This window comes from Sprattus sprattus (genome assembly GCF_963457725.1).
Source record: "Sprattus sprattus genome assembly, chromosome: 9".
Lineage (NCBI taxonomy): Eukaryota > Metazoa > Chordata > Actinopteri > Clupeiformes > Clupeidae > Sprattus > Sprattus sprattus.
Window position 1 is genome coordinate 24966675 of NC_137928.1, and position 17434 is coordinate 24984108.

At 45.0% G+C, this 17434-nt stretch overlaps 1 protein-coding gene across 6 annotated transcripts in view; it reads right to left on the reverse strand.

Annotated features, from left to right (window-relative positions):
* The window catches only part of trip12 (thyroid hormone receptor interactor 12), a 63551-nt gene that overhangs the window by 26984 nt on the left and 19133 nt on the right, over positions 1-17434 (reverse strand). For 5 of the 6 annotated variants that reach the window (XM_080844696.1, XM_080844695.1, XM_080844697.1 and 2 more), the window contains 6 exons: positions 15839-17010; positions 7918-8023; positions 3886-4022; positions 3479-3562; positions 668-763; positions 93-244 (listed from right to left, as the gene is read on the reverse strand). In XM_080844696.1, coding sequence (XP_080700822.1) covers positions 93-244; positions 668-763; positions 3479-3562; positions 3886-4022; positions 7918-8023; positions 15839-17010 — 1747 coding nt within the window. Of the gene's footprint in view, positions 1-92; positions 245-667; positions 764-3478; positions 3563-3885; positions 4023-7917; positions 8024-11848; positions 12121-15838; positions 17011-17434 lie in introns of those variants that run through there. The other variant, XM_080844698.1, reaches the window with a different exon arrangement.

A 17434-nucleotide genomic window follows, 5' to 3' on the forward strand; every position in this document is an offset into this window, starting at 1 on the left:
AAAGAGAGAGGTAGAGGTAGAGAGATAGAGAGATAGAGGTAGACAGATAGAGAGTGGGTGGGGGGAACACTAGCAGACAGTAGGGCACTGACCAGGGCGGGCACGACAGTCTTGACGGGGAAGCCTCCCAGCGTCTCCTCGTTGCCCATAACCAGGAGCTGACACATCTCTATGGCAGCCTGGAGCTGCTGGGACTCGTCACCTGTGGCCTGGAGGCCTTGCAACAGCTGCTGGGCCTTAGAGCCTGAGAGAGAGAGAGAGAGAGAAAGAAAGACGGAGAGAGAGAGAGAAAGACGGAGAGAGAGAGAGAGAGAGAGGGGGAGGGGACGAGGGGGAGAGGGAGGGAAGGGAAAAAGTGTAGAGAAAAAAATGGAGACATTAAGAAGGACAGTGAGTGTTTGGTGCAGGAGTAGAGATGGAGCAAGAGAGTAGGCGGAGGGTCAGGCAATAGAGAGGGATGGGGAGAGGGAAAAGGGCAAATAAAAAAGATTAAAGGTCAGAAAAACAAGAACTCTGACATAAAAAAAAACAGTCTACACTTATTCAGGCACACACTAACAAATCAATACAAGCACAGTGAAGCACACTAACACACATGACACACTGAGGTCACAGTGAAAAGGCTTGTTTTTTGTCAGTCACATGGCGTGTGAACAGAGGTACTCACTGGCCCCGCTGCCTATGGTCCTGTGGAAGAGTTGAGACATGCGCGGCCCCAGTGGTCCAAACAGGTGAGGGGGGAGACCTCTGGCCTCCAACAGGGCTGCAAGAGCAACAATACCCTCAGTTAAAAACTCTTTACAACACACACACACACACACACAGTCAGACTGCACAAAGACTATACCACACACACACACACACTCTCTCTGAAGGGCAATATCATCATGAGTTAAACACACAGTACCCACACACACACACACACACACACAGTCAGACTGCACCAAGACTATACCACACACACACACACACACACACACACACACACACACTCTCTCTCTGAAGGGCAATATTATCATGAGTTAAACACACAGTACCCCCCCCCCCCCCCCCCCCCCCCCCCACACACACACACACACACACAGTCAGACTGCACCAAGTCTACCACACACACACACACACACACTAGGGATGTCACAAGAACCGATACTTACGATACCTTTCGGTACTAAAATAACAAAACACAGACGATACCCCATTTTTTTTAAGCACCGGAAGTACCATGAGCGCCGGTGCCAGCTGTTAGAATCGGTGCTGCGCTTCTTCTGGAACTGACGGGGGCAGTATACGCGTCGGTGTTCCAGTCAAAGTTGACAGTTTTTCCACATGCAGATCTGCCATTTACTATTGTAAACGATGAAACTAGTGGAGGCGGCCAGGTTTGAAGTGTTGCCAGACTGGAAATGGCGTATCGTATCATAGGCTAATTTTGGAGGATAATTATCATATCTGGCAACACTGGGAAGGCGGTCGACCAATGAGAGCACGCGCAAAGAGGTGGAATGTAAGGGAGATACCCTTTCCAAAAGACGTAATATTAGTTTGTGAAACACCCAGAGAAACACAAATATCCGACAAGGCTAAATCCCGGACCCTTTTGGAATCCCTGCCGGACGCATTTTTTATGTCTCGAAAAGAGGACATGTTCAGGTAAAAGAGGACGTGTGGTCACTCTACAACATTATGCAAACGATGCTACCGTGTTCTTCAGACCAAAGGAGGTAGTACTTTCAGCAAAGCACCTGAAAGACAGTCATCTGTATTTGTTTAAAGAACTCAAGGATAGTTCTGATTCATACTGACAAAATCCAAATAATGCAGTTTTTCAGTTTTTTAAATCTGTCATACTGAAATACACATGATGTTTAAAATGATGGGCACGTGTGTTACAGTACGTAGTTTAGGCTAGCTATGCTGTAGTTTTAACGTTAGCCTATAACCTACCTTGGTTAGAAGGAGATAGAGAGAGAAAGAGGGCATGTATCTTGCAAGTATCACGACTAAACTAGGGAAATTCACAGAATGTCCTAGTTTAATATAGTTACACATAAATATGCAATTGGTTTGATAAAACACGATTACCCAATTTATTTATATTTCGTTATCTCAGTACTTGTACTCTGTGCAATGACAATACATTTGAATCTAATCTAATGTTGTGCTATGCGTTATTGCACATGTTTTGTATGTCTTATGACATTTTGCTATTTTCACATATTTTAATAAAGAAGTTCATGTTTCAAGTTCAAGTGCATGGAACCTTGGAAAATCCTTTTATCGACATTGGTATCGAGAATCGTGTTATTTTACTGGTATTGGTACCGACTACTACATTTTTGGTATCGTGACACCCCTAACACACACACACAGACTCTGAAGGGCAATATCATCATGAGTTAAACACACAGTACCCACCCACACACACACACACACACACACACTAAAGGGCAAAACCACCACCATATGCATATAAACTAGTTTAATACCTTAGACCACAGAAACACAACTTCTCATCAGTACAGCAAATGTCAATATCAGTAACATACACACTGGACCACCACACAGAAATTCACACTACTTTGTGATATCAATGTATAACCACTGCCACAATACTGCATAAGAACATCACAAAAACACATGCACTGCAGCATAAGACCATAGTGTGACCACTAACACACACTAACTGCACCATGAAATAAACACCGTCACACAACACTGAAGCAACATAACTGCTACACCACTGGTTAAGAAGATTCAGCACCAATGTTATAGTGCTGCTGTTGCTCCAGGGCTAATGGTGTAGCTATTGCCCTTGTGCGAGAGGCAGACCAAAGTAATCATGTTTAAATGTTTTTTGCTGACGGTCATGCAGCTGTGAAGCTCCATGAGATATACACAGCCGACCCATCAGCCAATTAAACTCAAGGTCATGGGTCGGGTTGAAAGATGACTAGGGCAATATGGGAGCTGGAAAAGACGCCCTATTTGGATCCATTTCATAAGAGTACGGGTGGACAAGGTCATGGAACACTGAGTAGAAGGTCTCTCAGGATTTAGAGGCAACTAAAATGTCACGTCATGTCTCTTCTTCCCACTACTTCTGTTTAGGTGCGTTTAATTCACTATGTTTTAGTTTAGTTGGTCAGGTGGTGAACTCTCCCTACTCTCTCACTCGCACAGACACAAAAAAACACAAGACATATTAAGCGACACTACTGGTTTAAGAAGGAAACCACACACCACAACTAACCCCAAAACTACATGCATCACAAGCACATACTATCCTTACATGAATCTACCACTAAACCCCCAGCCCCTGTTTACTTCAAAGTGCAGGCAAGCCCTAATGCTCTATAAATAAGGTCTAATAAAAGTATGTGGGCTGAAACCTCTAATTACTATGGGCAGAGTGACCTAATGCAGAGCAGTTCAGCTAATTCAGGATAGTATTCAGTGCGGCTACTCTAAAGTGATTTACCTTGCAGACGGCCCATTTCGGAGTCATCCGACTCACTCTCACCGGACGTGGTCATGCCTACAGCTCCAGCTACTGAGCTCGAGGCTGGGGAGAGGGAGAGAGAAAGTAAGAAGCAAAGACAAAGATGGAGAGACAGAAAGAGAGAGGGAGAGAGAGAGAGAGAGAGAGAGAGAGAGAGAGAGAGAGAGAGAGAGAGAGAGAGAGCGAGAGAGAGAGAATCAAATGAATCAAAGCAACAAAAATTCTAAAGATGGTAACCAACAAACTTGACATTTCCCCTTATGGAGGAAGTTATATTCAGCTGATCTGTAAAGGCGAATAGGTGGAGGTCTTTTATTGTGAGGTGGATAGGGGAGGGGGAGACTTGTTTGCCCATGGCGGATCAGGGGGGGTAAGCTCTTGGGTACCTGAAGCCCCCTGTGGTGCCTCGTCAGTGCGCGCGTTGGAGGAGTTGGCTCCGTCTTGGTTGTTGTCGGAGTCTGCCATTTTCTCCTGTCGGCGAGCTTCAGCTGCCCCGCGCTTGCCCAGGCCTGAGCCTCGCCGACTGAGGGTGGAAAGAGAGAGAGAGAGAGATGAGTGTCAGTCAGTCACTGCTTGCCCACGGTTCATATATAGGCTTCACTGATTAGAAAAACAAGGAAGCTGCTTATGGTACATGCATGTGTAGATAATTAGTGATAGGAAAGCCGGCACAAACGACTTGGAGTTTCTTCTCATTAGAGATGCTAAGTGTAAATCATGTGGTAGATTACTCTACTCAACTCTTCAAAATAAGTCATGACATGAAATTCGGTTGGATTTTTTTTTTAACCCCTATGCTGAACACCAATTTGCCCAAACATGTGAGCTTGAGCTCTTGAGCAGCAGTGTGTTTGTGTGCACGTCCATGAGCCAATGTCACTTGACCCAAACTTGGCTAAACACTATGACGGGTGACAGAACAGATGCAATAGCTAGGTTTAAAGCAGGACAGGGTTCACGCCGAGGCCATTCTTCAAAATGGCATGTTAACACTAAGAAAGTGTTGAACAGCACCAACTAATAAATGAACATTCAATTTGGTCATGAATATTTCCTAATCTCAACATTTATTTAACACCGGGGTAAGAATTATATTTTATTTCTTAATTCAATTTAACGATTAATCGAAGAAAAAGATTATCAAATAATAGTTGTTAGTTGCAGCCCAAAGTCAGTGTGAGAGATATGTTAAATGTGCCGATCTCTGGTAATTTTAAAGCAGCAATATGAAGTTCTGTTCCAAAACTAGCAAACTAACTACCTAAAAGGTATGCAAAAACCTTGCACACACCACCAACCCCAGTTGACACTGATGGAAGCTTGCCAACACACTAACTGGTGTCTTTTGGGAGTAAAGCTTGCAATGTCATGCTGTGAAAGCTTTTCTTCCATTTTCGCAGGGTGTTCCAGCCCGGAACACAGAACTACATAGGGCATATCCTGGATGGCTTATGGGACACAGGTGTTGATCTGTCCTTCACATGACCATATGCTAACAACATGTATTTGAGGATGGTACCAAAACAAGTTGCTATTAAAACCATACCTTAAGAAGTGTCAAATGATTGCATAATGTTACTTTAACAGGAAGTGTGACAGCTCAGACAATTCACAGATACAAAAAAAAATCCTTCCTGTGTGATTCTTTCCACATGCTGGCCTGACAGTGGTAAAAGCCAGGTTGTGGCAGGAAACCTCATAGCTTGGCAGGGTGATTATAATGTTTTGGCTTTTCTCATGAAAGATAGTGCACTCACACAAAGGGGATCTTATTTGGAACATATTTGACTCTGTTGGTAGATTGGGAATTGCGTGCTCTATTAAGCTGTAACAGGAGGACATTTTACTAGAGATTGCTTGCTCAGGCTCGTGAATGCCATCTGCACTTGTTTCACAGGCACAGGGGTTAGGGTGCCCATCAGGCCACATTTTCATTGTCAAGACAAAGAAACAGCGCTTGACAAGCACACCAAGGAAAACTAGCAGTGTTGAGGTAGTCTGAAAATTAAAGAGGAAGGGCCCAATCGGCTTGAGGGATAGGTACATAGGAAGAGGGGTGGCAGAAATGTGACAGGCTGACAGCATGAGCGTGTGTGTGTGTGTGCAAACAGGGCTCGAAATTGGCACCCGCCAAGCGCCAATGGCGTGTAGATTTTTGGGCTGGCGACTAAATTGTCTCCGATGCTCCGCCACTTGGCGAGTGACATTGCGGGGCAAATCTCCCGACTATTGCGCCCGTCATGGTTAAAAATAGCTTGCAACGCCAACACGAACAGTGGGAGAAGTGAAAGGGTAACAAAGTTCTTAGAATTTTAATACAACAATAACAATTTGCACGCAAATACAATGTTCTAATATTTTGCCAGCGAATACAAAGTTCTAATACTTTGAGCTTATAAAGTTCTAATATTTTGAGCGCGAATCAAAAGTTGAAACCGACTTAGTTGACCACACGCAAGTTAACGCAGTTAAACGAAAGCTAAAATAATGCGACGATTCATTGCCGTTGCATCACCTCAAGCAAAGGTGCAGAGAACATCTAGGGAGGAAGAAACAACAGCCACAACAGCAGCTACAGCTACACCAAGAGCATGTTGCAGTAGGTGGCTCATTGCGAATAATGGGGAGCCACGGCAGTGGCTGAAATACGTTGACGGTGGTAGTATAAGCGTATAGAAGAGCAATGGCTGAATAAGCTTATCGCCGACCGGTGGGCTCTCGCACGCCCCATTCAGTGAAGCAGAGGTACTGTTTGCCTTCCCTCTGTTTTTTCAATGCGGTTTTTTGTCAGATCAGTAAGACTATAGTATAATAAGCTTTTGAATATCTATGCTATAGTGTTAGTTGGACAATATTTATCTATCATATAGGTGTCATTTAAAAGCTTAATTTAGATTTTTTTTAGTAGACCTAATGCAGCGCTTCTTATGAGGTTAAATTAATTCATCTGAAGTACATTTTTAATGGCCAAATCTTGAATGTGCTTTAAAAAAAAAAGGTCATGCAAAGGTTAATTAAATAATTAACGTATCGTGAAGGAGGGCCTTTAAGGATTCCCGGGTACAGCATGATACAGCACGTGTTGCGGCTGTCACCAGCCAATTGGGCAATATTGGTTGATTTCTTTAAATCCATTCTGAGAGTGATTAACGATGATATTAAAATCATAGGTAAAGATTGTTTATAATCAAACAATGTCAGAGTAGGTCTGAAATGGCAGGTTTAATTTTGGCTGGTAAAAAATATAATTGGCTGGTATTTTTTTTTATCTACCAGCCATGTTGTCTGGTAAGGCAAAAAGTTAATTTCGAGCCCTGTGTGCAAATATGTGCACCTCTGTGTGTGTGTGTCTGTGTGTGAGACAGAGAGTGGATGACTCAGCTTATCCCATAGAGAGAGAAAGAAAGAGAGAGGGAGAGAGATGACGACAACATGTTTAACAGCTTTTATCTACTCCCTCATATTGAAGCATGTGTCTTTCAGCCCACTGGCTGACCTGAGGCAGTGTTGCAGCACAATTTTTTCACAATCATACTCAAAACTAAGTCCTTTCAGAGACTAAGAAAAAAAAAAAAGATCGTCATTAACAGACCCTTTTTTTAATGGATGTGAATGGGAACCCATTTTGGGACTTTTTGACTACAACATTAATATTGCGCTTTTGACAACACAAAACGGACTTCAATAAACTTTATTTAGCCCTGCCTAACAAAAAAAACATATTTTCCTTTTGTCAGGCCCTACTAACAACTACGGTAAACACTGATCAAATTTTGCTAGCTTGCGAACTTCTGTCACCAACCCACCCAAAAAAAACACCTAAAAACTTTTCTTCGCCTATGCAGTAATTTATAGCTGAATAATATATTTTTTCAACCTGTTATGGTTAGAAATATTTTCTAAATTACCTTCAGAAAACAAAAAAATCGATATACATTAAGTTGGAATACCTGGAATTCTCCATGCCAAACAGGAAATGATGGGATGTATACAAATAATTCCAAGATAAGGCTGAAGACCTAATCTCCAACTACCAATACAGCCCAAAATATGAATGCAGCAAGCAAGGACCGGCTGAACCTGGCTAGACAAGCCAGCGCTCACGCGGTTATCATGGCAATCATCGCATTCATGCTATATGATTCCATAAGCAGTCATGCTTTAATTTTATTGAATATTAAAAACTGAATGTAAGTAAAAATAATACTCTCTATGACCTCAAACAAATCTAAATCAAGACTTTTTAAGGATCAACAGGCCCTCTGTGAGAAGGACATGTTGTCCTGTAACCTCATCTGTTAAAAATAATGCATTTACTCTGTACTGTGATATGCTTAACCAATCACAGTGGGCTTTGTTAACAGGCAGCACCTTGAGGCCAGTGACTGAACAATCAGAGGGGATGAGTGTGCATGTACCTGGTGCTGGCGCAGGAGCCCGTGGTCTTCTGGCGTGTGCTCCGCCGAAAGCTGGGGAGCTCTGCTGGGGGAGACTCGCTGCGCTTCTTATTGGACTTCCTCAAACCTAGACAGACACACACACACACACACACGAGATTAGCATGTTAGAAAATAGCACACGAGTAAGAAAACACATGAACGCAAATATCAACCACACAATGAGATGACACTGTGGGAGGTAACTGACAGGCTGCAGTGAGCGTATGCCCTTGGAGAGGTCATCACACAGACTCATCACATACTACATTCTTTTTTAGACCCAGATTTTTTTTAATCATGAATAGCCTGCAGACCGTCTCACAAGCCTTTTCTTGTGGATTATGAACAAACATAACAGAAGAGGTCCGAAGACATGAAGTCCTTTACAAACCCTCTTTAAACACGTATAAGGACGCTCAAATGACGGCAAATTTATGGAGAGAATTTCCCATTCTCACCCGCGATTGTTTGGAGAGAACGCGCTAATTCACCAAACAAATACTTTCATATTAATTTTCCACCACTTGTGAGTCATGGTGATATCATTCATTGAGTTAATATCAATTGCACCCGTGAGGCAAGCGGGAGTTTGATAGAATGAGCCTGGTCTGCTCATATACAAAAGCTAACATTAACGTGGAGTAAACGTAAAAGTATTTACAAGCACTGACAACATACACTCACGATAAGGTACACCTGGCGATTCTCTCGCCGTTTACCTTTCATCTTTTAATAATGTAACTCATAAACACATTAAAACAAGTGCTGAGGCCGTCATTAAAGATGTGTCAATAAACAAACTTTTGAATCATGTGATCTGTCTTTTTCGCCACTGGTACTGAATTGCCAACCTTTGTATTTTGTGTAACAAATGTATTCATAACATCAAGCCTTTCACCCACTACACTTTCATGCTCCGGTACGTTTTTTTCCTTTGTCCTGCTGCAATAAATACGCTTACTTCACTCAAAATAAAACCTACAGTTCTGGCGTTGATTTGCTTTGCAACACGCACAATCCGTAGGGAACCTAATGGAACCTTAAGGAACCGTAAATCAAAACTTGGGTAAATTACGTGCTTACGCGCTGCGTCTAAAACTGAGTAAATATCGGCCTTAACAAAGGAAGATCAGGGAATATTTGTAAACCCTCACAAATGAAACCAAAACATGTCTGAATCATGTAAGAATTCCGCCACTTTAACCTGATATGTACTCTCTCACTCACACACACACACACACACACACACACACAGCCAGGCTTTTAGCTAGGATTTTTTTAGGGGGGGTCCATTTTGTCATTTAACCCAACGCGGTGGAGCGCGCGCGCGCCGCAGGCGCAAGTATCGTAGGGGGGTCTGGGGGCATCCCCCCCATCAAATTTTTTATTCCTAACTGTCTGAAACTCTATTTTACTGCATTTTGAAGTGCACATTTTGTGCAATTCAGGTAACATTTTTTGGTGTGTCTGTTGCAGTATTGTTGCTTAATTGTCACATATGATGTACATCAGTGTACCACACAAACTGAAAATCATACCAACACAGAAGAAATTCAAGCAAGAACTGCCATGTACATCTTGTATACATGCAGGGGGCTACTTGTCAGTTGATAGTCACATAGTGTTAGACTTGGCTGACCCAAATAAGAAGTTTACATTTTTTTTTTTTTTTTACTTTTTATGAATATCTTAGTCCTAGAGTCTTCCTTGACTAGTGATTACATATTCAATTTAGTTAATCTTTCATATATTTTGTGCAAGACACTTAGCCGTTATAAGCTATGTTTTTATGTTTTTATATGCTACGTGTATTATATGCTAATATAGGGTGACCAGATTTGAGTTTGTGGAAAAGATGACACTTCGTCGGGGAACCTGCCCCCTCCCCCGCGACGGAGTTTTGACATATTATTGTCGTGCCTGGACAACATGAATGTACTGTTTTTACTTCATATGCATTTACTGTAGTTAATGCAATACCTTATTTCAACTGAAACACCTCATCGTGTTGCTTCACTATATTTAAAATCATGTACTTACAGTTCATACATGTGTAAATAGTGTTACAAATCACGGATGCGTAATATGGCTTTTTATTGCTCTACACGAAACGCAACACAATTTCAAAATGGCACGGGGTTTATGCCCTGTTACAAGTTATCTCGAACAGACTGTGTTCCGTCACACACCTGTGTAAATGCAGTCCCAACACAGAACAACGACATGCAATTATTACAGTAAGGAACATTGTTGAGCTCTGTGCATTACAAACAGAAAGTATGCGCCCGCCGCACGGCATTATGGGGCGACTATGCCGGCACGTTACAATAGGCTATGTATTTACTGAATTAAAATAATTTCAGCTTGTCCCATGTCCATGTGTTTACGTGCTGTTCTGAAGTCACGTTGGTAGGATTTGGGTATAAATTAGGTTAGGATTAGGTTTACTTGAACCAGCGGGGAAAAAAATTCAACCCGCGTCAACACTTCAAAAGTAGCCCGCGGGAAAACTGCGGACCTGGCAACACTGCCGTTAACGTTAACGTTCACGTTCACGCATTAGACGTGTCTGTTTAGTGCTACGTGAACTATCTGTTCATTTCAATCTGTTATTATTTTCTTTTGTGATAGAAATATTATTACCGGAAAAACAGGGGATGAAAAACTCAGGGCGTCTGTAGGGCGTCTGCCTTAAAGTAGTGCGTCCAATGTTTTATTATTTTAGAACAGTGCGTCCGAAGACGCTCGGACGCATGCCTAGCTAAAAGCCTGCACACAGCACACATTTGCATGCTACACCAGAATGATCCATTCAAAAGTCGTAAGAACGCAAAACAAATTATTAAGCTGACAGGAAATGCAATATTTCTAGTCATCTTAGACTAGTCACTCTCTCTTTCTCACGTCTCTGGTGTTTCAGCATAAGGCTCAGGGTATAAATAGCCCTATCTGGCTGTTAGCCTGTGGCAAACCCCCTACCTAATGTCAGACCTGCTGCCACCATGAGGTAGAAACTCCCACCCCTCACAGCAATCTACCCCCACAGCAGACATGTAACGCGACACACACACAGGCAGAGAAGCAGTTCCTACTGCCACTACACACTCTTAAAACAAAGCGGAAAGATACACAGACAGACATACAGACAGACAGACAGGAAGTGTATAGATTGCAAGACTCAAAGCAGACCGAGAGAGACATACTTCGAAAGCAAAAGCGAGTGACAGAGGGACAAACACACAGGAACTATGCCCAGGGCACGAGGCGAACAGGAAGAGGCAGAAACAAACACGCTCGAGTGGGAGAGACGGGGGCTTTCTGGGGCTGTGGTAAGGAGCACTTCAGTGCACTCATAGCATCATGAAGATCAAGGACAATGGCTTATTCAGAACTGCTTGTGGAAAACTCACCCTCCTGAATCTACTCTCACTCAGGAATACTAAACTCGAGGAATTTTAGGCACTCATGGCATTTTGTTATGATGGCACCATATCAATTACTCTGTCGGGTTAAAAGTTGGTCAGAATAAGGTTTCACAATTGAGGCCTGCTGGTGAGTAGTTCCAAGACCAGAGGAAAGTGAAAGTTTCTACGGAAATGAAACAACTCACTAAAGGGGGGAAACTCCCACGTGCTCTGGATAATTACTCATCCCCACCCACAACCGTCGTCCCTAAAAAGAGTTCCTAAATGTCTGAAGGTCAGCTCGTATTGCACTTTCAAAATCACTACACAATCTACACCTGCTTCAGAGCATTTACAAACACAAGGCCATACTCTATTGTCTTCTGCCACCCTAGCCTTACAGCAACCCTTGCCATTGTGCCACAGGGCACTGCTGCCACTCTCTGTGGGCATGTTCCACCTGCTGTAACTTAGACAAACACAAACACACAGGGACATCTACTCACCATGACTGTAGAGCTCTGAAGACAAGAGGGCAACAAAGCATAGCAGGAGGCCACAACACCAGAAGGAACCGTGTGTGAAACCACCAAACAATTCTAGAATATGGCTCCACCAGGTGACCAATCCCTAGACAGCAGAGAGAGAGACTAAAAGCCTTGTTGACCGCTAGCTAGACAGACAGCTAGCTGACCACAGCGAGAGTGGTAGGAGTCCAGTATTAGCCCTGAGAGCTAAAATGTGTTGAATCATGGCGCTGTGGGCAGTGTACTCAAATATATCCTCTCCCCAAAATCTGATGCCCCTGGTGCGGGCAGTTCAGTCTGCCCGTTTCTCTGCACCTCTATTTCGGGCGCAGCACTGGTCTGGAGCAGAGCCCAATGGCACTGTGCCTGGCGTACCCACCTCTCAGTTTGGCATACACACACACACACAGGCCGGATCCCACAGCCTGCCCGGCCCAACTCTGACCCCCATAGCGGCAGGTATTCAACCCACAACCACCCTCACACCAGTGAGCTGGCATGCAACCCAGACCCCGTGTATGGCGCAGAGGTACAGGTCAAGGCTGGCGCCTATAGAGAATACAACACAGAGCACTGGGCTCTTAACATATGTGCAAGGAGGCCCATATGCCAACACAGGGCAATTAAAAAAACAACACAGGGCATTCCACCTGTGTATACAAAATATCCTCAACTTGTAACAAGAATCCCTCTGCATTCACCTCATCTGCACTAATGGTGTTCAACACAGAACCTAAACAAAACGAAGCTTGTTTAACCTACATAAAGGATCCCCCAATAACACACATCAGAGTAAGCCTAATATGATACCCGCCAGCACTCAACCCTGCAGACCTGCGAGAGATCATATGACCACTCGGATAGAGAAGTCATCCAGAAGCCAAGCTACAAAACCATTCCCCTCTGAACTTTACCCCAACAGGGTTACGTCTACATTTCCCACAATTCCTCCAATTCCTTGTAGTCCCACAGGCTACTCCTCCAACTCTGTCCCAGCGTTCTGAGCAGCAGCAGGAACAGAGAGAGTTCAGGTTGCCAGACCTACCTCCATGCCCCTCCATGGGTGCTGCCGCGCTGAGCTCTACAGCACTCACTACAAGCTGGGTATTTTTGGAACAGGAGGCTGGCACTGAGCTGGGGAAGTAACCCTACCCCCCTCCACCAAACAACAAACACACACAACTACTGCCACCACACACACAAACACGACTACCGCCACACACACATGCACACACACACTTGGAAATTAGCACCCGCAACTGGCTGGTGAATTTCTGAAGTGGCAGGTACATTTAATCAACCTACTAGCCGGTAAGGCTGCAGCAGTATAGAAATGTCCTTGCGGTTTGGGCAATTTCCTTACGGTACGCAGCAAAAACTGTCAGCCCGATTTTCACAAAACATGGTTGAAAAGTGTGGTATCATGGCAACATTAACAGACAAGCCAGTCATGAGGCTTTGTTGCAATCCCGAACAGCCACTTATATTAAAATGTTACGAGCCATTCACTTTTATTTGAATGCAATATTTCCATATTTCCTTTGTGTTTTCTAATCAATGAATGGTCGGTCAGTTGACCAGAAGGTTACAATGACGTGATACGCTTGCTAAATGTTATGTGTTTGCTCAGTGCAGAGGTCTAGGCGTGCTAGAAACGTTTTTTTTGATTTTCATGTTGAGGACTGAAAACAGACATTTCTGTATACGTGTAGTCATTAAGGCAAAAGATTAAGCCTTAAGCTAGATGAGGATGGCAGCACTCTCAGATAGAGGGAAAAGCTGTTATGATGGAGTCAACATCACAGTACACCTCCTAGTAGCCCGGTGTGGAGTTAATGCAGTTATTAATTTATTCAGATGAGGAGGGATTCCGAAGCGAAGTGTATTTATGTGTGTGTGTTAGACTGTGCCTTTGTTAAAGCTTGATGTTAAAAAGTAATTTTTTTGCTTTTGTGCATTTAAGTGTGTGTGGTGTGAGGAAAGATAATTAAAATGGATACCCATGAGTTTAAATATTAAATTCTTACTTAAGAGAAAATATATTGATTACAAAATGGCGGCTGATTAAAAAAAATTAAAAATATGATTCTACCAGCCACTTTCTGTCAGGGATGGAAATTACATTTTTTCTTCCACCACCCAAAACCACACACACAAGCACCCCGAAGTCTCTCACACACACACTAGAAATACTAGCACAATAAGATGCAGACACACACACCCACCCACCCACCCACAGACAGACGGACACCCACTCTGTTTAGAGCCAGACACGAGCACCAGTTAAAGACAGGAATCACGTGTCTGATAGAGTATTCATTGTGAATTATAATGTTGTCACATCACACATTATATACTATATACTAGATCTAAAACAAAGTGTGATTGTGTGCGTGTGTGTTTAAGGCCATGGAAAGTTGTCATTGTAACACAGCTGGGGAGGCAGAGTGATGTGTGTTTACATACAGCCTATGTGCCTTGGTGGACCTAATAATAAATCCAAGGGCCAAGAGGGCCTTGAGGGGTGACAGTGAACACTATGCGAGTCCTGGTTTATCTACACCTGTGTTTGAGTTGATTTCAACATGTGTTACAAAAGTGTGTGTGTGTGTGTGTGTAATTTGCGGTTATACTATTACTACTGTGAATGTTTCTGGGTCTAGTGACATTTAGGCAAGCGTACATGTGTAACCAGAGTAGTCACTGGCACACACCAATACACAACCAGGGCAGCATTCTGACTTGGCCCGGCAGCACCACTCTGTATCACTCATTTGGACTTGCTGGTCTTGCACCATCTGTGACAGACACACAATCTGCTCGTCTGTATTTAGAACCCCACCCGCCTCAAACAGCCAACCACCGACCACCATCCCTACTACAGTCTGATGCCTTCACCAGACCACCATCAAACTTACTGTATGCACTTCAGAACAATTCAGCTCCTCTTCAGTTCCAATATTCTACACTGGGTTGCAAGCAGAGACATGTCATTGGGCACCCATGCAAGTGTCTCTTTGGCCCTTCTCAGAGAAATGTCCACTAACTGACTGTTTGGTGTGTCATGCGTGCTGAAGTGCACACAGCTGTCACGGCAGGGTGCAAAGCAACGTGAGCAAGAGCTCACCATGCCAAACTATGACACTGTGCTTCTGTACAAATCGAAGCCATTCATTGAGAGCCATCAAGTAAGCATTTAGCATCTCTTTCAACTAATTCTTACAAGCAGCATAAAGGCAGAGAAACTTTTTTCTGGACTATAACATGGCAATAACTGGCTAAATATCCCCATGTCAGTAGGGATATAATACAATAACAATAATAAATAAAGACACAATATCTCAATCTCCAATAATCAAGTTTGTAGACACATACTTCCCCAAAATCCAAGCCATATTACAGCCAACTATCCTAGGTAAGCAAGCTACTTGCTCACAAAGCCCCAAACAGCTCTAAACATTAGCTGGCTTAAAGTCCGGTCAGCGTTCCTACTGGCAGTGCGAATACAAACAGAAATAAAAAGCCGTTGGAGGTATGTCGTTCTCGGCTTCTCTCCCCAGTGGGTAATCCCTAGAACCGTTTGGTCCGAAAGCACCTATAGTAACTTAACTAAATAGGCTTATCCAGGAAAGCAATTACCTATTATTTGAATCAGAAGAACGTGATCACTCCACTGACAACAATAAGTAAGGATAATGTACGTTATGAAATCAAATTATGAAGACCTTGGTGTCTTATGCAAATCTGGGTCTGCTCTGCACACATTTACAGCAGATGGTAGACACAAAATGTCTTCCCGTAACAATTGTGCGTTCTCACTCCTCTAGGTTTGTTTCCTGAAGACTATGCCCACATTTGATTATCCCCCAACCCTCTACCTTAGAGTATAATTAGAGGACACAATTTAACACAGTCACATTTTTACAGTCCAACACACACACAGAAAGGACACCACAAGCCCCCACTCACTTGCTAGTTTGGCCTGTAGTCCCGAGGGCCCAGGTTTGGAGGCGGTCTCAGTCTTGGAGGAGGATCCTGGCAGAGACAGCTTGGGCTTTGGCAGGTTGACTTTGGGACTGAAGCGAGAGGCCCACTCAAACTTTGAGCTGCCTGCTGCTGCCGCTGCTGCTGCCGCCGCGGCTGCCGCTTTGGCCTGTTCCTTGTCCCGGCCGCTGCGGCGCGGGGAGGGGCTGGACGCCGAGCGTGAACGCCGCGCCTTACTGCTACCCGCGGCGCTGCTGCTGCCTGCGGGCTCTCTGCCCTGCTTGTGCCGGGCGCCCGGCTGGGGTGGAGCGCAGCTGCCTGCGCCTGCTGCTGCTGCCGCCGTGGGCGCCGAGGACGAAGAAGAGGAGGAGGAGGAGGAAGATGAAGAGGAGGCAGAGGACAGGGAGGAGTCTGTGTTGTTGGCGGTGGCGGAGTTGGTGGCGTTGGTGTTGGTGGCGGCGCTACACCCAGCTCTGGCCGAGGCGGCCGACTTGGACGCCAGCTTGCTGGGTTTGGCGGCGGCGGAGGTGGAGAGCACTGCGGGGGCAGTGGAGGTGCGGCTGGGGGTTGGCCCGGCGCTGGATGAGGAGGAGGAAGAGGTGGTGGAGGAAGAGGAGGAGGACGAGGAGGAAGAGCAGGAGGCGCTCAGGCTGGCTGCAGGGAGCGAGTCCGCCTTCTTGCGCTTGTGGCTGGGTGGCGTAGCAGATGTGGACGGCAAGGCCCCAGGGGAGGAGGAGGAGGAGGCGGCGCTCTTCCTGGTGGCAGAGGCACTACTGCTGCTGCCACTCCCGTGAGTGCGCTGGTTAGCGCTGGCGTTGCCTTTAGTGTTTGTCTGCGCCTGGCTCTCGGCTGGCGCCCGGCGCTTTTTTGACTTGGATCCTGGGCAGAGCGGAGGCTTCCTGGCCAGTGAGGAGGCTGCTGTGCAGGCGGCCAAGGAAGATGAGGAGGATGAGGAGGTGCCCTCAGGTGCTGGGGGCAGGACTTTGGGCTTCTTGGCGGCTGAGGAGGAGGAGGAGGAGGAGGAGGCGCCGAAGCTGCTGGGCTCGGGGGCGGAGCTGCGCTTCTGGCCCCTGCTGCCCTCGCGTCTAGGCGGCTCTGAGGGGCCCGCCGCCTCTGGGTCCGCTTCTACTAGCAATGAACTCACCGACAGAGGGTTTCTGTGCAGAGGACAGAGTGGCCAGGATAGAGAGGGAGGAAGAGAGAGAGAGAGAGAAGAGTGGGGATGGGAGAGAGTGATGGAGAGTTAGAAAGAGTGATGGAGAGTTAGAAAGAGTGACGGACAGTTCGAAAAGTCGCAGACAATAGAATAAAAAAAACACAGTGGAGATGAAAGATGCAGGAACATCAGCAGACGCAAAAAGTAGAATGAAAGAACATACGAGAGGAAGAGGTGGAAAAAATGGTTGAGAAATTATGAGTAAGGGAATGGTACGTAGAGAGAAAGAGTAGAAGTGGCAAGAGAAACAGGAGCAAGTAAAAGATGAAGTGATATGTTGGGCAGAGAGATTAGATTAATGGAGGATGGGTCAAAGAGAGGACAAAGAGATGAGGGGAGGGAGGAGGAGGGAGGGGGTTGGAGAG